At 41.9% G+C, this 24062-nt stretch overlaps 1 protein-coding gene across 7 annotated transcripts in view; it reads right to left on the reverse strand.

Annotated features, from left to right (window-relative positions):
• The window catches only part of kansl1a (KAT8 regulatory NSL complex subunit 1a), a 47372-nt gene that overhangs the window by 12080 nt on the left and 11230 nt on the right, over window positions 1-24062 (reverse strand). For 6 of the 7 annotated variants that reach the window (XM_029250252.1, XM_029250257.1, XM_029250256.1 and 3 more), the window contains exon 2: window positions 16732-18229. In XM_029250252.1, the coding sequence (XP_029106085.1) occupies window positions 16732-18143 (1412 nt within the window). In that variant the 5' untranslated portion in view covers window positions 18144-18229. Of the gene's footprint in view, window positions 1-16731; window positions 18230-22374; window positions 22527-24062 lie in introns of those variants that run through there. The other variant, XM_029250254.1, reaches the window with a different exon arrangement.

Genomic DNA, 24062 nt, shown 5'->3' on the forward strand with positions numbered 1-24062 from the left:
GCATGTGAAGTACAGATGGTCCTTGGGCTACACACACTCAACACACTGCCAAGACACTCAGTGCTCTGAGAGAACAAGCAGAGAGCGAGCAGCAGGCCCTGGACATTCCCGAGAAGAGCTGGAGTGGTGTGGAGGTAAGCATACAGCTGGCTTCTACAAAAGAGCTACAAAAATCAAAAAATTAACCTGCACTAACAAATGTCACTTCCCTGGACTAGGGCATCTGTCAGAAAGGGAAATCTGGATCCTTACTGTTATCAACTACTGAGACTTGCACCTATCACCAGAGCAAGCTGTTGACATTTTAAATGTGAAATTCAATTTTATGCAAAAAAAAAAAAAAAAAAAAGTGCACAAAAAGCCACCACCTGCCACAGACATATCTCCATTCTGAACACATAATATCTTCCAGAGCAGGCAAACCAGGGTCTCCTGAACACCTTGTGTCAGCAGAAACTCACAATGATCTCATATTTTAGGTTGAGGAAGAGGTTGAAAGCCGTGCTGCTCACTGCTGAGAGTGTACGCGGCAGGAGATGGTGGGCAGGGCCCACTCCCCCACTGACTTCACATGGTCAGGTTTAGCTGAATTACTGAAGCCATTACATAAAGAGAGAGCTTATGCAACTGGCGAGGGAGCAGGGCTGAAGCAGTACTGCACTGGGAAAGGCGTCCATACACGGAGACAGGAAATGGCACAGAAGCCCGCTTCCTGCACAAGACTGGACAAGTGAGGGCACGGACAACTGGCGTAACGCGTACTCTCTTCTGCATCTACTTCAACAATTGAGAAATCCAAAATATTGACGTCGCTTCAAACTGTTAAAATATAAACCTGAAGTGATCATCTCGGGGCTCGGGTGTGCGGTGGCGCAGTGGGTTGGACCGCAGTCCTGCTCTCCCGTGGGTCTGGGGTTCGAGTCCCGCTTGGGGTGCCTTGCGACGGACTGGCGTCCCGTCCTGGGTGTGTCCCCTCCCCCTCTGGCCTTACGCCCTGTGTTACCGGGTAGGCTCCGGTTCCCCGTGACCCCGTATGGGACAAGCGGTTCTGAAAATGTGTGTGTGTGTGTGTGTGTGTGTTCTTAACAATGGGGAAAACACAATCATGATCATTAAGGTTATCAAATGGCTAATACTCAAAATTAAGAAAGGTTATTAAATATTTCACATACAGTGATGAACACTCCCACTATGAGAAAGACACAATATTGAGGCAAACAAATGCAGGACTGTTTTAACAGCTGTGCACACCTACTAGCAATCCCCACCCCAGCACTTTTCCCCCCACGAGTCTTTTCCTCCCCAATGCCCTTAGTCTGCACAGCACAGAGGCCTCCTCCATTTACGAGCCCTGTCTGCAAGAACAGTCACTGTCTCCTGTCACATAAATCCATATGAACTGTCGGAGCTACACAGACAGCTTGCTGAAAATTCAAAAATTATATGGGGCAAAAGTAGTTGACACATTAACAAGACTCACACCAAGGCCCAGCATTCTCAGTGCTTGCATGGTACACACACCAGAAGGTGATGATGTCATGAGGTGGTGGTGGGCCGCTCCATCATTTGAAAGTGACTAGGCTTTGTGGAACAGATGGGAACCGCCGAAAACACCCATTGCTACCTTCTCTCCAGAGTCACAAAGAAATGTGTATGAAGCAACCAAAGGAAGCCAGAATACTGAAGAGAAATAAAAAAATGAACATTTACAAAGCATTATTCCAAGTGTGATGGGTAACATAGTAATAATACAGGTAACTGCTAATGCATTCTTGTAGGAATATACAATGAAAATGAAGAAAAATGTATATATACACACACACCAAATGATAATGGAGGTTCATGTGTAAAATGGAGGCTGAAGTTAACTTAAAAAATCAAATGCAGACTTAAGTTCGATCAGCTACTCCTTGAAAGCTATTTTAGGCATCTGAAGTATACTGTAACCTCAGTAGAACACATTATCGAGATGATAATTTCAAAGTCGCCTTTAATTAGAACAGACATTTGAAGAGAGCAACATGCGAACAAAAGGAAATGTGGTCTCTTTAGACAACCCGATTAGGGGCTAGCAGGAGAGAACACCAATAAATATCTTAGAAAGACTGCCATGATCGGGGCACAGCCACCATCTTGGTGATCTTCAGATTAGAAACAGACATCGAGGACAATCACAGAGTGCTCCATTTCACCTGCAACCCGCACCATTTGAATTGAGGCATGTTGCAATGTGTCATTCATTATTCAACAAAACGCTGAGCTCATGCGAGCCTGCACCCGCAGCCTGGTCCTCTGCCTACAAAGCTCTCAGACAGGGAATTCAAACAGGAAATACTAGCAGGGGAACAAGTAAATAACCTCCACAAAAAAACCTTTGTCTCAGGGAAGCTTCATTCTTGCCAAATCTCTCAAGGCTCACTTGAATATAGGACAGAGGGAAAAATCCTACAATGTGAGCTAGACATTAATTTCATCAGGAGTCCTTGACACCATGCAGAACACAACTGATTATTTCTTTTGCGTGCAGTTTCAAGAACGCTGACCTTAAACATGGTTTGAGGCCTTTCTGAGCTGTTACTTTACACTAGGTCACCCCTTTTGTCTTATGAAAATGCATGACTCAGTGGTACAGCTGGTTGCATTTACTAAGCAAAGAGGAAGGGGTGAGATGACCGCTTGTGGTGGACTGTGGCCACAGCGGTCGCTGCCCAGCGACCTTAGGCTGGTAAGGACATATGTCGGCCCTGTAGCGCCTTTTGTACCGATTCCTGTTAAGATTGCTAGTGCGTTTGCACAGCATTGCATCAGGGGCTTGAAGGAGTGGCCCACCATTTCAAAGCCAGAAACACCCCACTGTACTGTGCTGCTGAAAAATCATACATGCCAGGAGATCCCACCATGTGCCGACCACACAGCCACGCATGTTTCATCTTGTCTTTTGGTCTGCAGGAAAAAGTCAGCAGCTTCCAGTGTGGTTTCTTCAGTGGTTCTGTAACAGCACATCTAACACATGAACTGTATCTCCTGCTGTGTACGTCATTACAAACAAATGGAAATACAAGGGGCATCAGGTCTACGGCCATGCACAAGGTAACAGGTTAAGGATATCACATGTAAACAAACAGCCTTCAAACTATCAAAACATCAATACAAGTCTTTAAATGAACTGGGAAAATGTGTGGCATTAAAGGCTAACACACCATCATTTCTGTCACGCTGTGTATGTGTGGATGCTAATCCTTGATGTCATTGCCATTTGCTTAGTCATTGTTGCCTCACATGACACTGCTGAGTGCTGCTGCCAAATAAATCCTGGTGATCCAAACAGCAGGTCTCATATAAAAACGTATATCAAACCGGTAGTTTCATAGCAGCCAACAAGTGAACATAGATACGGGTGGTATGAGGGATCAAAGAAAACAGAGTGGGTAACCTGGCGACACATTTACATTGTACAATTCATTCAACAGATGCTTTTCGCCAAAGTGATGTACAATGCAGAGTGAACAGTTCCCTTCACAACACAAAGTGTTTTGGATACGGATGCTCCATGACTGTCGAACCAATACCACTGTTTTTGTGGCGCATATTATATTACCAACTGCATATAGAATTATAGAAAATACAGAAGTGATCGTGACAGGTGCATGTGTAGTGGCACAGCTGGTAGCTTAGCGGTTAGAGCTGTTACCTTTGGACCCAAAGGTCGCAAGTTTGAATCCCAGCTGCAGTACGCTTGAGCAAGGTACTTATCCTAAATTGCTCCAGTAAAATTACCCAGCTGTATAAATCAGCAAATAACTGTAAGTAGCTTAACACTGCAAGTTGGAAAAAAGCATCAGCTAAATGAATAAATGTAAATGTTTGCATAACTATAAGATCAGAAGAGAAATCAGTCTAAAAGATGGGTTGTAATGCCCTTCGTGAATGCTGAAAGAAATTCAGCAGTTCTCAGAGGCAGAGTTCTTTTCACCACATTAAAGCCAAAACAGAGGACCTACAGACTTCTGACTTTGGACCCTTTGTGTGTGGGACCACCAAGCAACCAGGGGTGGAGGAACACAGCACTCCTGCTGGGCTCTAGGTAGTGATCGGGCAGTGATTTGACATGCTCAAAATAAGTCGTGGTGCACCATTGTGGTCTCAAGTGACCGACACTAATTAGCAAGTTACCAGCAATATCCCCCTGTGCAAATGACATTTGCAAAGGTCAAAGCATAATGCCAAAAGCACTCAGTAAATAGATGGTACTAGTTGACAAATGGACCAATTCTGCTTGTATTGCCTATTTAAACCAGATGAGCAGCTACCCCTCTGGTCTCCCCTCCTCCAAGAGCAGAAGTCTCAGCAAGAACTGCCAAGCACAGCTGACTGGAACTAGAGCCCTTTGGGTGCACGAGTGGATTCAGGGGCTAGGTACAGCCTACTCACATGGGTAGAGCTGCTCAAGTATGCTCAGTGAATCATGTTCAAACAGCAGAGAAATAATAAATAATAAACACCTGGTTTCTGATATTTTCCAACAGAATGTGAGTTGTCTTCTGCTCTCTTCAAATGAAAAACCAGGTACGTGAACATTCCATTTGTGTATCATGAACTGCTGCTTTTTATCCACATAACTTTCACTATTTGTCTGTAAGACTCTATTTACAACATAGCATAATGTACAGGTTCTGCTTTCACGATCAAACTCTGGTCACCTGCGCTGATGAATGAGTACTCAGTCATCCCTAATTGAGATAATTCATTTTTAATTAATCCCATAAAATGCTTTCATCCAAAAGCAACCAGCTGTAACAATATATACAGCTGGATATTTTCACTAGAGCTGCTGAGGGGAAGCACCTTGCTCAAGAGGACTAAAGATACAACAGTACTGGAGAGCAGGGCTTGAACCTTCAGAGAGCAACCTTCAAATTATATACAAATTATTAACTGCAAAGCTACATACTGCACCTTATGTATGTACCGGGGACAGCTGGTAGCATAGTGGTGAGAGCCACTGCCTTTAAATCCAAAGTTCATAGGTTCAGTTCCCACCTCTGGCTGTAGTACTGTTCAGTACTTACCCTAAATTGCTCTGGTAAAATTACTCAGCTGTATAAATGGGTAAAGGATTGTAAGCATGTAATAATTGTGACCTTAACATTGTAAGTTGCTTTGGAGAAAAGCATCAGCTAAATGAATAAGTGTAAAAAGGTAAAATACTTCAGATTGGAAAAGAAAACCTCACAAAAGACTGTGAGTAAGACCATTGTAGATCATGGCCCAGGCCTTCACCCAAAACTGTTCTGCAACACCAGAGCCTTTGGCCAATGCTGCCTGATGAAGAGCTCAAAGCCAGAGGAAGCAGGCCTCACTCCCCACTAAAAAGGCAGGCGTGCCCACAAAGCTACTTCCTATGCCCAAGTTACACACAGAAAAGGAAAAAACAAAAAGAAAACCCTGAAAATCTGAGGATACTTTCCAAGCAAAAGCTATGGATGTTTGGTTTATTAACTAAATGTTATTTAAATTTATTTATTAAATAATGTTTAAGAAATAACATATTCTAAAATACTTTTTATAAGCAATATCAAGACTCCGAATATGATTGCTAAGTTCTGTATAGTAGAAACTCATTTTCCATTTGTTGAACACATGAGAATAGGAAAAGCTGACGACGATATAACCCAAACAGTCACTTTTGGTTCCCATCATATGCACTGCTTGAAGGAGCTGGCGAGTAGCTATGGATTTACAATAAAAAAAATGGCAACCTACTTTCACCCCTACACTAACAGGTAGAATAAAAGGAGCGATATTGAACTAAATTAGGGTTCAGAATTTTTCATTATGTTAAAAAGACAGAAATGGGCAGGGGGGAAACTGACAGAGAATGCTGTTACTACAGCACTGTTCCAACTGGTATGCCCAGATGCCCAAGGCTGTGCTGAAGTTACACTTATCTCTCCATCTCTGAATAACGAAAAACAAAAGTATAGCTCTGCACTGACTTAGCTGATGTTATTCATCAGGAATGCTTACATACATTGTGCTATACTCTTTTCATGACTTAATATGCAAGGTTTTACTTATGCTATCCTCATGTAACTTCGCCCTGACTGATAAGGGATAATAAAGTTCATATGAGACCTAAAACATGACACAGAAAATATAAAAAATAAATAGGGAGTGATGCAGCCAAGGGGGAGCCATAGAGAATTTGTAAAGGTCTGACATTCCCATTCTCTTCAGGCCGACTGGCAGAAAGGCAGCCAAAGCATGGTACGCCAAGAGTGGGACAACTGGAGGAAGCCAATCTCTACCCTGTGTAAGGGGCTGCCCTCTGAGGCTGCAGAACCAGTGTGCACACTGTCACAGAGCTTTTGCTTAAAATACCAGAAATTCAACAAAGCACTTAAAACGCTGGGCAGCACGGTGGCACAGCGAGTAGCGCTGCTGTCTCACAGCACCTGGGTGGTGCACGGGGACGAGGGGTTCGATCCCCGCTCAAGTCCGTGTGGAGTTTGCATGTTCTCCCCATGTCTGTGCGTGGGTGCTCTGGTTTTCTCCCACAGTCCAAAGACATGCTGTTCAGGTTCACCCATAGTGTGTGAGTGACAGAGAGAGTGTGTGTGTGTTCCACTGATTTATGGATGAGTGAGCCACTGTAAGTAGTGTATCTAGCAGTGTGAGTCACCTTGGTGAATAAGGTATGTAGGCTGGTAACACTACACAGAGTTTATTCGAAGTTGCTCTGGAGAAAAGCAGCTGCCAAATAAAATATAAAATGAACCACGCTGTTTGCAAATCTCTGACAGCATTACAACCTGACTCTTGGTTCCCCATACATAACCAACACACATTCTTTCACCCATTTCCTTAGACCTAAAGAGATGCAAGTCTTCCATGTGTTTAAGACCTCTGGTTTTAGCCCCCAAAAACAAAGCAAGTGCATCTCACTCTTCTGGAGACCCTGAAAACATCCCCAAAACAAAGCATGATCTCTGCATTCTGTGGTTTTATGCGTTCTAGGACCACAAACATTAGTAATACACCTTCAGATCTAAAGTACACTAAGCTAACTTCAGTGACAGCTAGGAGTCATTTGCAACAACATTAAAAAAAAATAGTAATGCAGCACTACCTTCCAATTTCCGGCATGTCTGCAAAACTTCTGTGAGCACAGACAGGGTTTAGAGTGCAAGCTTTAGCGGGGGGGGGGGGGGGGGGGGGGGGGGCGCTCTACACCATGCAGGAGAGGTAGCAGCTCTTTTAGAGAAACATTGTAGTTCCACACACTAGTGCCAGGAAAGAACATCTCCACATACTCATACAGCATTTCATAACAAATCAAATTACTACATCAAACACCGATGTAGGTGGTGGGGGCAGGGAGAGTAATCTTAGATGCATGTCAAAAGCACCACAAGGTCAGATGACAATACAACACAGTAATTCAGAGGAACACACATCCTCGCATCCACACTACATTGACAGTAGAGTGTGTGCCATCACTGGACTGTCAATATTCACCTCACTGCTTTCCTGACCATCTCACAGCAAAACACACTGCACCTCTACACTAAGGCATGGCCATAGGACTGTGGTGAATCTGAAACATGAGGAAAGGCCACCTTGGACAGTATGTCCATATGGCACAAACATGTGCATAGCATCACGTCAACTATTCTACACATTGACTGAAAACTGAAGACTGTGGGAACACACTGGTCATTTGTCTCAAAACACCTCACTACCATTTATTGTTACCTGCTTATGTCCCCAACTAGAAATGACATTTCTCAGGCCCTTCAAATGGTTTCATGTTAATGATGCAGAAGCTTTTATCTTTTTAAGCACAGGAGAATACAAACTGCATACAAATTGCGATAGTAAATGCTGTATCTCAGTGGACTGAAACAAAACCACAAAATGCTCTTATGGAGAGGTCATTCCAAGTGTTTCTCCCTCCACATTCCCAAAGCATGCCACAGAAAGAATGGTTTCTATAGAAATGCAACAAATGTCATAAAGCTAACAATACTGCAAAAACTTGAAGCTAGGCCTCAGACGACTGTTGTCAGGTGTTTGACTGCGATCTCTGTCAACTGGAAAGACGCATGGAAAATCAATCAAAAAAAAATCCAGCAAGCAATCTGAAGTAAGACACCCACAAGGCTTTCGCAGATCAGTCAAACATCCACAGTGCTTTCTCCAGATCTTGACAGCACATCATTTCTGATAAAAACATCATCAAGACCTTGAGCATTTTCTTGAAGAAAATCAGGATCAAATGCACCACTAGAAACATCTTAAAGGAAAAAACTTGTTTGTCAAATCTTGCACTTAATACTCTGAAATGAAAACATGTACAGGAAACCAAGTGAATGAGACAGGAAATCAAAAGTTGCACCCTTTTAATGAGCAAACAAGTTCAAACCCATATGCAACCTATTCTGTAAAACAAGCACTGGCTCTCACTACATTCAATTCAATTTATTTTTATAGCATGCTCTTCTCACGCAGTGACGCATGAGCACTTGAACACAGGCATAAGGCAAAGAAACTATTACATCAGACATCATCTCTCTGCTGTTGTCATATGAAGATTTTTAAGTATGTCACATGACACAAACATTGCTGGGGTGACAGATTACAGGCCTGAACTTCACACTGATGAGCAAAATATGAAGTAATACCAAATGGTGCTGCTAACAGGCGTTATATTCACAAATGCCCTAAAGATACAATAAATCAGAAAAGACCCGCAACTACATTTACTGAGGCTGACCTTAAACAGGATTTACTGATCTCAAGTAGGAGATGGACTCGAGCCAAAACACTTCACAGATGCAGAACTAAACCACGCAAAGTGACCTACAATAGCAGAGCATCAAATGAAGGAATACGGAAGACTACTGTTTAGGTTAGTGCGGAAACCATGCTCTGGCAGAAAGGCCAAAGGCCATCCCAAAGGGCCCTAGCACCTTCACAGCAGACTCGAAGCTGACATTTGGCTATTGTACCTGTAATCTTGCAAAAATCAGTTGGCACTGCAGCTAACATTTGAAAATATATTTTATGTAATCAAGTGACCACAGTAAACAGCAACTACAAAGTTAAAAGTAAAAGATGTAAGAACCTGTATGAGCTCTTAATGACTGAGCGGCACTCAACTTTTCTCTCCATTCCACCACACCCTGCACCACCTTCACTCACCTACAAACTCCACTCATCTCATTGACTCCTCTTTCTCTTGCATTTAAAAACATCTGCCTGTTCATTTACCTGAACTTCTTTTTTTCTTGTTTTTAACGCATTTACTTTTCTTCTTACGTACATGTTCTGTTGCTTGTGTGTGTATGTTGGACATTGTATGCTGCTGCAACTAAAGTGACTTTCCCTCCAGGATTAATAGTTGCATTTATTCTTTTGCTTCTGTAATGAAGCAGGACCGAGTTTGAAGCTTCCTCATTTTGGAAGATTTTTTTTTAAAGGGCAGACAAAACTGGATCACCAATTTTTAACTCTTTTACAGTAAGTTTCCTTCTGCTTGTACTCATAAGGGTCATAGTAATTTCTTTTTCAATCCCAAAACAAATTAGAACCCTGCATAACCCGGATGCCCTTCAATGAAATGTATGAACATGCATTTAAGAAAAGCTCTTTAACGAGACTGATGTGTGTGCCCACGCGTGCACGAATGTGTGTTATCTAGCATTTTTATTTGTATAACTGTTAAACCCTTTGAGACTATTGGTGCTACAGGTGCTACATATACACATGTACAAGCCACTGTGAAAACCTGTGATTCCCTTCAAATGATAGTTTGCCCCAGAGAGGTCAAGCCAGCTGACCAGAGGCTTTATTTTGCTTGACCTACCTTCTCCTCTGTCATCTTCTGGCTTTTACCAAAGATGTTTTAAAGTGGGTATCATTATTACTTATTCAATTAATGCATGCCAGTCTGTGAAGCAACCGCTTAGGAATGGATCTTTATTCTTCAGCAACGCATCATCATTGCACTGTTTGCTGTGTACAGTATAATGACAAACATATATTCAGGCATGTATTTTTTTGCCATATGATGAATCAGTATCTTAAGGGTCCAAGGACAAATAATGAGGCCATAAAGAGACTACACTTGTGAGTTAAGTATTAGCAGCAAACAGTCACTGCCCACCAGGTAGACAATGAGACCATCTTAACCATTTCAAACATATCAAGCTCCACGGTTTCCTTTCCAATGTATTACACATGTTGTGGACAATAAAAGTTGAACCCGATCCAGATACAAACATTACTTATGCCACCAGAGTGCAGCATGACAAATATTTTAAATATTGAGCTAAGGTATTGCCTTACAATTATAACTTATCTGTGTGCAAACATTTACATATCTGAAATTTCTTCACATTTTCTAAATCAACTAAACTAGGTTCAACACCTAGCAGAAGCAGAGGGGTTTTAGAAGTGAAATAGTTCAAATTCTCTGTACCATTCTCATGTTTTTCTTTGTTGAGGCCCTAGACACACAGCTCCCACACACACACACACACACACACACACACACACACACACACAGTACTGTGCAAAAGTTTTTGGCACTCGGTTGGGGGGGGGAAAGTTGTAAAGTGAGAATGCTTCCAAAAATAATTCTCTTAATTAATGAACTTCCTACAAACTAAGCTTAGTAACCATGCATCGTCAGCAACCGCTTGTCCCAAGCGGAGTCGCAGCGGGTTTGGCCAGGTCCGGCCGGGTCCCGCTCTCTGGCGGTCGAGTCCCGCTTGAGGTGCCCTGCAATGGACTGGCGTCCCGTCCTGGGTGTGTCCCCTCCCCCTCCAGCCTTGCACCATGTGTTGCTGGGTTCGGCTCCGGTTTGCTGCGACCCCGCTCAGGACAAGCAGTTTCAGACTGTGTGTACTTTAATGACATATAAAACCCTTGCTGTAATACTGCAACTTTTTGCAAAAGGAATGCTTGGAAATGTAAAATATGCTCTTTCCCATTGACACGAATTCAGAAGACATTAAATAATTATCAACAAGAGCACAGATACTTTAATAACTCAACCTTAACCCAGAAAAATCAATACGAATGTGTTCTTTGTGAAGTGCCATTCAGTTCCTTATGCCTCGCACCTGAATCAAAACAGACGTCGGCTGATGTGCTGTGGATGTGAAAGGTGGCTCAGCAGAACATAAACAGGAAATTCAGGCATCTACAGTTTTGCATGCAACAGTAAAGGGTGAGACCACAGAGGGGAAGAGAGGTTGTATGGAGCAGAACAAAGTAAAGCTCATCCTCCCTTTGTTCTTGCACCAGGCCAAACTTAATACTGAACTGAGCCCAAATCACTTCAAGCTGCAGCACACTGATTTCGCAATGTACATCTGGAACCAGGATCAAACATATCAGGAACCAACTAGTTGGGTAGTTAACAGTTAGCTCAGTTTTAGGATGAAAATCCCTGCTGTCAATTGTAAACACATGCTCTTCTGTATTCATCATGTGTTCCTTGAATTGTTCTGTTCTACGCATATCACCATAAACGAGCACATTTCTCGCACACACACACACACACACACACACACATGCATACTTAACCCACAAGTTCAATAATGACCTGATGCTGAAGCAGTGTTGTGCTTCAGATTCACTTCTTTAGATAAATGTTTTGTACAAGAGACACTTTAATTAACATGAAAAGACACAGAAGGTGATAAAAAGAAAAATGGAATAGTGTGAAAATTATAGACAGGAAGAGAGACCCAGACTGCAGTGATTAAACAGTTAAACAGTAAACGCTCCTGGTGGACAACACACAGTCTGCAACCACATTGAAGTAAACAGAACATAGATTTTGCACTGGGGTGAGACATTGAACTCCAGTGTCAATCTGGCAATAAAACAATTATTTTCTATGCTGTATTACAGTACGAGACACAATGTTGTACTGAGCCTGGATTATCCTTTACATGATCGCCTTTTCATTTGGTCCATTAATGAAAAGGTGAAGCATGCTGTTCACTCATTTCTAATTTTCCTACATCTACAGAAGCAACAGTAACAATTTTACATCACTGCTTCAAATACACCATGCTTATTAAAAAAACCCCAAAATATTTTAGAAAAACCTAAGTGCATACCCATTAAAACTAAATGTGACTAAGGACAATAGTCAAGCACTTGGTGACACCTATTACTGAAATGCTAGAGTACAAAGGTCAAGTAACAAACATTGTGTTTCAATACTAGAGTAAGAGCAAAATGTACTTCCTAAACATGAGAAGAATCATTTGCTGGACATTTAAAGGCAGACTGTGATCCAAAGCTACTTTTTATTAGAAAGAATAAGACATCATCTTCTGAAACATGAAGCATAAGTGCAGCAGGATTCCATGCTAATAACAACACACAGGATGACATCTAATGTGTTTGAGATGATCTTTAATCACAGGTGCACATGTGGAATTCTGACCGTGCACACTATGTTTACATAATCAATAGCTTGTGGTAAAAGATAAAAATGAAAACAATCAGTTGCACCCATTTCTTTGGTCTGTACATTTAATAAAATACTATATTATCAACATAAGAAAAATGAAGTTAACATGAGTCATCTTCGGCCATTTACATAAGAAGTTTTAACGTCTTCTTTGTGCACTCCAGTTTTTACTCCACCTGATCTCAATTTCTTGGCTTTTACTGGGATTTGTGAATGTGCAACACAATTCAAAGCAAGAAGGGGTACTTATGTGCATCATGGGGGAAGTGAGCAAATACTGTAAAGGACTGGTGTCACCTAAAGACTCTCAAATGGGCACTGAAACATATACATGAACTTGTTTTGAGATAAAGTTTAAAAAAATCCAATTACACCATGCTTATGCAAATTTTATTCTTTAAAGTTTTTTTTTTAAAATAACTGGTCCTTTGCACATATGTTGCCACTGCATTCCACAAGTTTCATTCTATGAAATTGCACAAGTTTCATTCTAAAATCATTTGCATTTACCTTCATCCTTGAGCTTTACCCTTCTCCAGAAAGGCAAGATTCAAATATTCTGTATTTTCCCTTAGCTAATACTCAAAAAAATTAATAAAAAAAAAAAAAAAATATATATATATATATATATATATATATATACACACACACACACACACACACACACACACAAGTGTTAATCATCTTATTCCTGATTAGTCAACTCTTAAGTTCTACAGTTTCTATGCAGAGAATAATAATAAGGCCTACATTAACCCTTATTTCACCAAAAGTCTATGCAAGTCAGTTTAGGCTCAACATCAGCTTAGTGGAAATTTTCTTCAATGAAATATGGGGGGGAGCCGCTCCCTCAAGTGGAGGAGTTTAAGTATCTCGGGGTCTTGTTCATGAGTGAGGGGAAAAATGGAGCGGCAGGTTGACGGACGGATCGGTGCGGCGTCCGCAGTAATGCGGTCATTGTACCGGTCTGTTGCGGTGAAGAGGGAGCTGAGTCGTAAGGCGAAGCTCTCAATTTACCGGTCGATCTACGTTCCTACCCTCACCTATGGTCATGAACTCTGGATCATGACCGAAAGAATGAGATCGCGGATACAAGCGGCAGAAATGAGTTTCCTCCGCAGAGTGGCTGGGCGCACCCTTAGGGATAGGGTGAGGAGCTCGGTCACCCGGGAGGAGCTCGGAGTAGAGCCGCTGCTCCTCCGCATCGAGAGGAGCCAGTTGAGGTGGCTCGGGCATCTGTTCCGGATGCCTCCCGGACACCTCCCTGGGGAGGTGTTCCGGGCATGTCCCACTGGGAGGAGGCCTCGGGGCAGACCCAGGACACGTTGGAGAGACTATGTCTCCCGGCTGGCCTGGAAACGCCTTGGGGTGTCCCCAGAGGAACTGGAGGAGGTGTGCGGGGAGAGGGAAGTCTGGAGGACTTTGCTCGGACTGCTGCCCCCGCGACCCGGCCCCGGATAAAAGCGGAGGAAGATGGATGGATGGATGAAATATGCTGTTTACAATGGAAAACCATTGCACAATGGCATCTCTATCCCATTGATGGGACAACTGGCCTTAAGAGTCAAGAGAGCACACGAGAACTAGTGTGGATGAACACACACAAAGAACATGTCTGCTGAAATCCAATGGCAACTGAAGCTCAAGGAGATCCAAACCCCATGGAATATGATACGAACTCATCACCTTCAACATCACACAAATTTCTTCCCACTAAATACACTGCCTTCTGCTAAAAACAAAATGAAATGTTCCTTGATTGCGTAATTATATTTAACCATTAAATGGCAAAAAACATACTTTTACACTGACAAAAGTATTGATTATCATCATAACTACTCAATGACTATTTATACAGTCATTTTTGCCATCAGAAACAGCACGTAGTATAGGGTCAGGGTTACAAACTGGTTAAACTGGTTACTTCACAGGTTTCAAAGCAGTGAAGCTCAACGGTCTGAATGTTCCTGACATGAAATGAAAATGGTCCGGTACAAATATATTGCTTTCTCAATGGACACAATGTCATTAACATCACTGAGTTCCCTTGCTGAAACTAAATGAAATGGAGTTACTACTTAAGAGATTCAAACAAACAATGTTCAATAGGTGGAAGAGGAAGGACTCTCTACTGAACTCTGAAGGTGTGTTGGATTTTTCATTTTGTTTTTCAAAAACTTACAACACTTCGTGTTTTGATTAGTATACTTACAGTATGTTATCACTATTGGTATTAACTGCTATTGTATTGGTCACTCACGTTAAACTAAATTAGTGTCCGTTAATAGAGTCACGTTGGATTCTATAAAAATCTATACATCTTTAAGAAATTAATTTATCAGACTTCATTTTAATACAACTGAGCTCAGATGTTAAAATTGAGACTAAAAATTCATACAATTTTAAAAAAAATGAAAACTAAAATGACTGGGGAAAAATACTTTATCACCACGAGCTCCTATTTAATACTTAAAACTGTTGACAATTCATCCCATAAAGGAAGAAAACCTAGAAGTCTGTGACCCAAAAGAATGTGAAGCTAAAATCTTGGCTGTGGTTTAAACCAAAAAAATATTCTAGCTGTGTATTTTTTTTTTTAATATATTATTTATTTATTTATTTTTTTACAATACTTAAATACAATTTCTCACCATATTAAAACAAATATACACTCAACCTTTAGATCCCACAAACTTATAACAACTTATGTTAAATATAAGCAGAATGGAACTTCTGCTTATGTGGTTATTTAACTTCCATAACAGTGCTGCCTAAATCAGATGTTACAGGACAGAGATGCACACTTCATATGGCAAGGATTTAGTCATTCCAACATGATGTCTGGTTAAATGTAGTATATTAAGTATAAGTAAGGGACAGCTGGTAGCATAGTGGTTAGAGCTATTGCCTCTAGACCCAAAAATTGCAGGTTCAAATCCCATCCCTGGCTGTAGTACCCTCAAAGCAAGGTACTTAGTCTAAATTTCTCCAGTAACATTACCCAGCTGTATAAACAGGTAAATTAACACTTTAATTCACTTCAGAGAAAAGCACCAGCTAAATGAATGAATAAATAACAAATATACATTAACTACCGTGAAAACAATGACCACAATTATAAATGGGGGGAATCAATCAAATGAAGGTCATCCAATGTCAAACATCAGTTAGTAACGCTTCACAGCCCTTCTAATGGGACAGTGTCTGTGTGCTTTGCAGAGAAAGACAAAGCTCGCTGAAAGGCTGCAAAGGTAGAGAAAGATATTCTGGATAGGAAAAAGTATAACACGATGTCCTGCAATGATCTGGAAGTCCATCCAGAGTGTACCCTGCCACAAGTCTTATGCTTTCAGGATCCAGTGACATTTATTTATTTAGGGGACGCTTTTCTCCAAAGTGACTTCCAATGAACTCTATGTAGTGTTATCAGCCCAAACACCAAGGTGATTTACGCCGCTAGATACACTACTTACACTGGGTCACTCATCCACACATCAGTGGAACACACTCTCACCGACACAATATGGGGGAACCTGAGCCTTCAGACTGTTGGGACGAAACTAGGGCACCTGAAGGAAACCCACGCAGGCACAGGGAGAACATGCAAACTCCACACAGACTGAGCAGGGATCAAACCTATGTCCTCTCACACCACCCGGGCGCCGTGAGAGAACAGCGCTACTGGCTGTGCCACCGTGCCACCCCTTTGGATAGAGTCTAAACCTCTACCACTTTACTGTGGACAAGTAGTTAATGAATGAATGAATGAATGAATAAAAAGTTTGTTAAATACAAAATATCTGTTATCAATGTTAAACATAAAAATACATTTAATTTAGCTTTTCTCAACAATTTCACATGACACTTTTGTTTAGGAACTGATTTTTAATCAGTCATCCAATCTCCTCAAAGTGGATTTAATACAACAGGATTATTTCATGGAAATTTATCTTGTTAAAAAAATGGGTGCATATACCCAACAAGAAAACTTGTGCAACAGTGGTTACTAGCAAAACTTTTCTTGCTAACTTCTTAGCTAAACTGCACCTCCAAATTCCAATAGTTAACATGCATGCAGACCAGATTAAACAGACACAGATTACTGAGATGTGTCATTTTCAACACGAACAACAGTTTGACAGGGACGGCTGTTCAACAAAAGTTGAGACAGCTCTCATTTTACCTTGCATGTTTTCAGATTTAAAAACACACCGAACTAAACTCACATTACTTACAGTGGGATATGGCACTGGTCGAGGTCCACTTTGGTCAGCTCATCCTCCTCCACATCCGTCTCCCCACCTGAACTGCTCTCTGTAGCATCTGAGTCAAATGCACTCTCAGCAGCATGCAGGTTGGCCGTGCCACTGAGAGCAAGGTGCTCCAGCTCTGCGGGCACCGTTCCGCTCCTCAGGAACCGGCCCAAGCCATCCTCTGCAGCTGGATCGCTGGCAGCCCGCCACAGTGCTGCCTCTGCCTTGCGAGTGAGCACAGCCGGGCTGCGCTGCCGTAGTACATCCAGGCTAGGCAGCTTACTGAAGGAGATCTGCACAAGGCCACCTAGCTGCTGCTGCACATGTCGCTCCACCTGCTTTGCCTGCACCACCTGCAGTCGCTTGCGCAGCCGACGCAGTCGGCCCTCGATCTCACCCTGCCTACTCTGGCTCAGCAGCATGCGCTCACTGAGGTCATCATCCAGGCTGCCAATGCCGAGCTCCTGCTGGGGATTCTTTGAGGAAGTGCAAACGTCCGAACTGCTGCACACAGCCCCCTCACCATCCGTCAAGGGTACCGCCCGAGGATTCGCATCAAGGCACATGGGTGCTAGATGGCCCTCCGGTGACCCTGTGTTCATGCCAGCACTTGATGAAGCTGGGGCAACTACCTGCTCCAAGCTGCCTGACATGTTGCAAAGTCCTGTTGCCTGCTGCTGGCCCTCCACACATCCTCTCAGGAGAACTGGACCGGCCAAGTCCCCCTGTGTAAAGTCAGGGCTGCCCTTCTGTGGAGTCCACAACGTGGAGTCCTGGATTACAAGAGGCCGGCCTCCATTCACCGAGGGCACACAGTCCTTGTCAGTGTTGGCCTTGGCCACCTTCTTGGCCAGGCCATTTACAGGTGCCTGAGGGGGCGGAGCAGCCACTGGCTGGCCCCCAACACCACTGCTGCTCATGAGGCTCTTGAACTGATCGCCACAGCTCTCCAGAGTTTGCTGCTTTCGGGAAAGAAAGTCACCACTGGTGAGGTATGAGTTGATGCTTTGAGTCTTGAGGACAGACTGCTTTATGAGGACACCTTGCAGCTTGAGGGATTCCTTAGTGGATGGAACAGAAGTGACATCAGAGCAAAGGTAGGAAGCCACCAGTGGCTGCAGCTTGCCCAGAGGCGTGGCTGGTGTGTCGGAGGTGTGCTGTTGCTCGTCTTTACAGTTGTTCCCACTGGCCCGAAAGTCCAGGGAGCACTCCTCGGCAACTGTTACGGTGGTCTTGTGCTTGACCGTGCCGTTGCTGGAAATGAGTATGCTGCCGGCGTTGCCGCTGTTCTCTGTGCTGTCAGGGGAGAGTGTGGATGATGGAGGGGCCAGTTTGAAGCGGATGTGGTGAGCTTCGGCTGGCGCGTCGGTAAGAGCGGGCGCCATCGCAGCCATGCAGCGCAGAGAGACGGGCACAGCGGCCTCTCCCAGTGCCGAGGCCTGCGCCACACCACCCACCTACTGCCTTGCCTGAGGACAACCTGTTGAGAAGGGGAGGGAGATGCCATCAGACTCAGGTAGAGCACCATGAAAGTTAACCAAATGTAGATAACAGGCATTACACACTGTGTGCCCACAATGAGGAGACATTTAGATATCCCAGATGTTGGTATCTCTGTTTCACTTTACTTTTGGGATCAGTATTTTTGGCATCCTTCTGCAGTTGCAAGGCACTCATTGTATTTTTCTCTGAGATGTATGTTGCTTCGGAGAAAAGCGCCCGCTAAAAGAATAAATAAAAACGTGAATGTATTTCTTGCAAACAAAATAGACTGAGGAGGTTACTTTGTATAATTGACATAAATTCATTGTTTCCAAAAAGTGATTCAAGAAAGAGATTAAATCAAAATATTGCAAAATGGGTGATTAAAAACAGGCCTCATTGCAACAAGACCTTTTGTAACACATCTGGATGCATCACCATAATTTTTACTTCTCTGGAAAGAACCTGAAGAATGCAAAGTGCACTGCAGAAAAATATGGAGCAGGCAGTCATTTTACTGGCTAACTAAAAAGTTACTGCCAGTAGAGGTCACAACTTGGACTAGTGCTAATAGCTCATTATGATGGAAGGGGTCCTCCCATAATGCAAAATGGCAAAATGAGTGACAACAGCAGCTCAATATGTAAAATTTGTGAACTAATGGGTCACTTTTTTTAAAAGAGGGAAGGGGGAAAAAAAGAAAAAAAAAAAACCCTACTTCTCTCTCTACAACTGACAGGTGTGAAAACTCAACCATCAAAACATAGTGTGGATAGAATGGAACTAAACATCTGAGAACTGACAACCACCTCCAATATTTGGTTGACAACTTCCACACTTGGAGAATGCACTGTTACGTTACCGTGGACTCATTTTTCACTGCAGGACGATATTCATTTATAATTAAGGACAAAAATAAAATATGCATGCATGCGCTGACCGGAGTGTAACCCTCTAACTGTAGACAATTTTTCAGAGACATCTGCAGGCATAAAAAAGGAGGAGTCAATATCATTCTTATTAGGATTTCAGAATACAGACTAATTAAAATAATCACAATTGAAGCATTCAGCTAATTATTCACACAAACTCCCAATAAATCCAATAAATTCACATAAACCACCTGGCAAATCTCCAGAAAAGGACCTAAGAATCAAGACCCAAAGAGATAACTCCCTCCCTTAGTCTTGTGAGGGAATTAGGATTCTCTGAAAAGACACTTAATGCATTAAGTCTCCAACAACACACACAGTTTTGTCCCCAGGACAGAGGTAACGTTGTCTACACGTTTCCCTAGTAATTTTACACAGCTTTGCAGTGCAAAGGGAACTTTTTTTTTTTTTTAAACTGAAAGTCAACAGACTATATAGTGCATGTAAAGCTAACAGTAATACTTTCAAAATTTTTTACCAAAAGCAATAAAAAGGCACATTTGGAATTCTTGAAATGTAAGCTTCAGGATACCCAAATAATTTCAGAAAAATATAACATGACCTGAACTCTGAATCTCTCAAAAGCTAAGCAGTAGGTTAGATATCCCTACTGATGGTACAGTCATGCTCCCAAAGGGACTCACAAACTCAGCACTGAAATGCCAAAAAGACACTACTACACAAAAAATGTAAGAAGTCATTCTGCAAATAAGTTTTCAATATATTACCAATTAGTATTTGTCAAAAGACCAGGGAAAAAACCTGTAAAAACAATTTAGGCCTGAATGAATCCACTGCCAACAAAATCGGGGGGGGGCTTCAGATTAGATTTTTGCAGGAGATGTATCTACTTGTGCCCTGAAACACTGACCTCTAAGTGTGGTAATTTGGAAAGAGTGTTTCATGACAAAGTAAAACTGCTATGGTGGACTGTGGATGCAGTCTGGGAATGTGTGTACAGCAGACAAAATTACAATATCAGAAACTGACAATTTGAAAAAAATCTACTCTGAAGTTCACACAAGTGACAAACATTAACTAGACATTAAATACATTATGATCTACATGTGCATTAGAAATCAGACACAGAGTTACAGGCTTAGGTCTTTGGTTGAGGTGTGAAGAATGTGACAAACAGGACACTTTTAGCACCTTCCATTTCAATGCACAATCACATATTTAACAAAAAAAACACTGGATACCATCTGCTCAGTGCAAATCATTCAATCAAAGCACTTGTTAGATTAGTAAGACAATACCTCTTTCCTATGCTTCACATTAGCACCTACTCATACTTCAATGGCAAAAATTTTGCTGTCATGTTAGATTCCTTCATTAAAATACACATTACAGGGATTCATCCTTATTACAGCAATAACAAGCCTGTTACACAAGCAAATGTGTCTCAAAAAAAATGAAGCAAGGAAGTTGGTTTGTGTGAAAATTAACATATATAGTACTTCAAGAGTACTTCAGAAGACAATATTGATCTAATGCCACTAATTGCTGACAACACAGGGTTGTTCAACAGAAAGTCCTAACCATTACCAATTTAGAAAGTACAAATTCTCAAAAAAGCAACTCAAACAACTACACTGAAGAAGTACTTAAGAATGGTATGTGTTCAAATGCGTGTGTGATACACTCTAGAAGCTTGAGAAAACTTTAAAAAGCACAGCTCAGTGGTCAACTGCAAATGTGGAGATATTTGCTCCATGCTAACAACTCCCAACTTTCTCTCAAATGTAGCTATTCATTTACATTGATGCATTCAGCAGATGCTTTTCTCCACCGCAACAAACATCTCCAGGAACAATACAAAATGTACACTGCAACACAAGGACAGGTTTGGATGCAGACATGTGATGCTTGAGTATAGTCAATTTTTTCCAAATGTACCAAATTTCCCTATATTCCAATAGAAGCAAGAGAGCCACAATGCCACAGAAGGCCTTAACAGGTGCAATCACACCACCGCTCTATGCTGTCAGTCACCTGCGTTTCCCCCCTACTCTGCCTGGCCAGTGTATCAAGCCTGGAGAAAGGCACTATTTGTCCAATTCCATCAGCAGCACGGCAAGTGCAACATCACCTGTGGTGTCACTGAAAGCAGTGAGGGGGGGAACCACAGTCAGCTGTGCTTCTCAAGAGAATGCAACATTTTGTGTTCCCTGGGGCTCTCTCTCACAGATGGAAAGTGTGCTACAGTGGACATTCAAACTTAAACTTCCATTGTAAGATTCATAGCCATTTAACAATGCACCACCAAGGAAGCCTGACAACATTTTAATAGATTCTACAGTGCTTGTTATTATATAATACAGATAAAGCCCCCCCCTCAGATACTTGTTTTGTATATTAAGAGAACAGCTTTACCTAATACTTTCAAACCTGAACAAAAGTGGGATGAAAAGTTTAAGAATTTCTTCCATTTTGGCTTGTTAAACTAAAATATATTACTGGTATTTTGTCCTCTCACCAAAATCTGTATTGCTCCCTCCCCTTTCGCCATCAATTTTTGTTATTCAAATTTAAAAAAAAACTCAAGCAACTCAAACTGAATTTGCTACACATTTTCAAGAAAAGTCTGTTGCATTCCTGTGACTTTACAAAAGCAACTCAGATTTTCTTCAGGAATCTCACATACAACTCCACTATTTGAACAACGCCTGACACTACTTACTGACTCAATATGATTGAGAGGTGGCAACAGCTTACGCTCTTAAATGAATACGTCAGTAAACAGCTGTCATATTCATCAAGGCGTATGTAACTACAATAGAGCATACTCACAGCCAAGCCCATCTGTTCAACTGAGAGAACATTCAAGAAACAAACACGTGAGTTCATTGTGCCTATACCTGCAGATCTCAGACATGGAAGGTGGGTAGATGGGTTTAAAATATATCCTAAAATGTATGCACAAGATTTATCTTTTAGAACATTTTGTTCAGTATGATGTAGCACGCCAAGGCGGCGAGGAAGGGGGGCGGAGTCCAAGGTAGGACAGTCGCAGCTGGGACAAACTGCAGCCTCTATTTCTTCCCCTGGGTCCGCAAGTGAAGGGAGAGAGGAGGAGGAGAGAGCCAGAGAGACGGAAAGCGACAAGGACATTCCTAGACCCTACCCCAGCCCCAGATCACGAGTCCCCGTAGCACTGCCCCGACACATCTGTTCCCGGTTCCCCCGTTTCCTCCCCTTACCTCCTCACCTGCGCTATCATGAATAAAGAGTGGCGATAGCCAAACACCTCCCTGGGTTCGTCTCCGTCTGTTGCATATGAGTTTGTAACTGGAAGGAAAAAAATCTTTATAGATACAATAGCCTTTAACTTTGCCACTTTATGTATTTTTAAAGCTTAGAAATTTCATGTCACCCTCTTTGAAACCCTTTAACACACCCAACTTCCTAAGGTACTGTTTAACTTTGACCACTCATTAGTTTCTCTCTAAAACCTAAATAAAACCTGCTTGTGTATAACTATCAAGTGGGGTTTTATTATCATTCCTCTATATAGCTTCTATGCAGTGGTACGAAATGTCATTTCTCCAAAACCATAGTGCAACACAGAACAGTACACAGGAATACACAACTGCACACAATAAATATTGATCAAAATTGATTCTACAAAGCATATCATGCATTTTATCTAGTTTATGCATCAAGTACTATAAACTACGATGTGAAAACACTTTCTAGAATTGATGGCAGGTCTAAAATGTAAAAAGAATGTAAAGAAGCACAGGTCAAGCAAACTTCCTTAATTGTCTTTTCCCCAAAGCATGGGACTCTTCCAAGATGGTCATGCCCCATACTTTCATCAGGACAGTGATGTCAGAACTCAAAACTGTTGTCAGAGCCTCCTACAAAATTCTGTATTTTTTTTCCCCCTTCAATTTACATCACTGAAACCTTTCTGCTCTGTGCTCCTACTATTTTCACTCACCAAAATGGCAATTGGCAGTGTCCTTGGATAGCTCAGCTAATGGAATTCCGTGACTTTCAAGTAGGTGTAAAAGGGTTGTTTTTAACTACAGGTACGAAAGCTCATTGGCCAGGGGAACTCAGCTGGATACTGTACTTGCACCCATAACTGCCAGGTCAAAGAAGCACCTCTCCTGGCAGTAATCATCTTAAAACATTCACTCTACTTTAGAATCACACGTCTGCATACAAGTATGTCTCCTGATGTAATGCACTCACTGTATTTTTGTGAGATGTATGTTGCTTTGGTGAAAAGCATCTGCTAAATGAATAAATACAAATGCAATGTAAACCACCGAGAATATCAGCATCACTGTCACTGCAATTATAAGCCCCCCTCTGGAGACTGATCGCTGAATTTGGACTGTACTTGCTTACAAATGCACTTTCCCTTTGCCAATTACTCTGTAGGAGTCAAACACACAATTGATTGAATAACATTCAACCCCAGACCACAGGGTAAGATCATTTGTTCACTGAAAAACCACAATGATAATCACACAATATATTCTAATCCCAAAACCATACAGGTACCCATCAAATACTGCTTTTACATTTACATTACAGACAGTCCCCGGGTTACAAACATGAAACTTATGTAGAAGTAGGAGTTAGAAACCACCCCTTGTAAAAGCTATTATATTAAAAATTCAAATTACATACAATGATTCGTAATAAACAGGTGCTACTTTGCAACACGCATCAAAACAATGCACATCTGCAGTGGTTCATCAGCTTGTGGGTGACTTCCTTATTTTCAGTTGGACCACGCTGCTGTTAAGTGTCTCCTGTGTTACTTTATTTGGTATTTTTTTGTTTTTACCCTTCTGCAAGCATAGCAAAGCATAAATGTAATGCAAGTGATGGTGATGCATCAAAGAAAAACAATCACAATTGCAACTAAAGTGGAAATAA

This window comes from Scleropages formosus, chromosome 3 (assembly GCF_900964775.1).
Source record: "Scleropages formosus chromosome 3, fSclFor1.1, whole genome shotgun sequence".
Lineage (NCBI taxonomy): Eukaryota > Metazoa > Chordata > Actinopteri > Osteoglossiformes > Osteoglossidae > Scleropages > Scleropages formosus.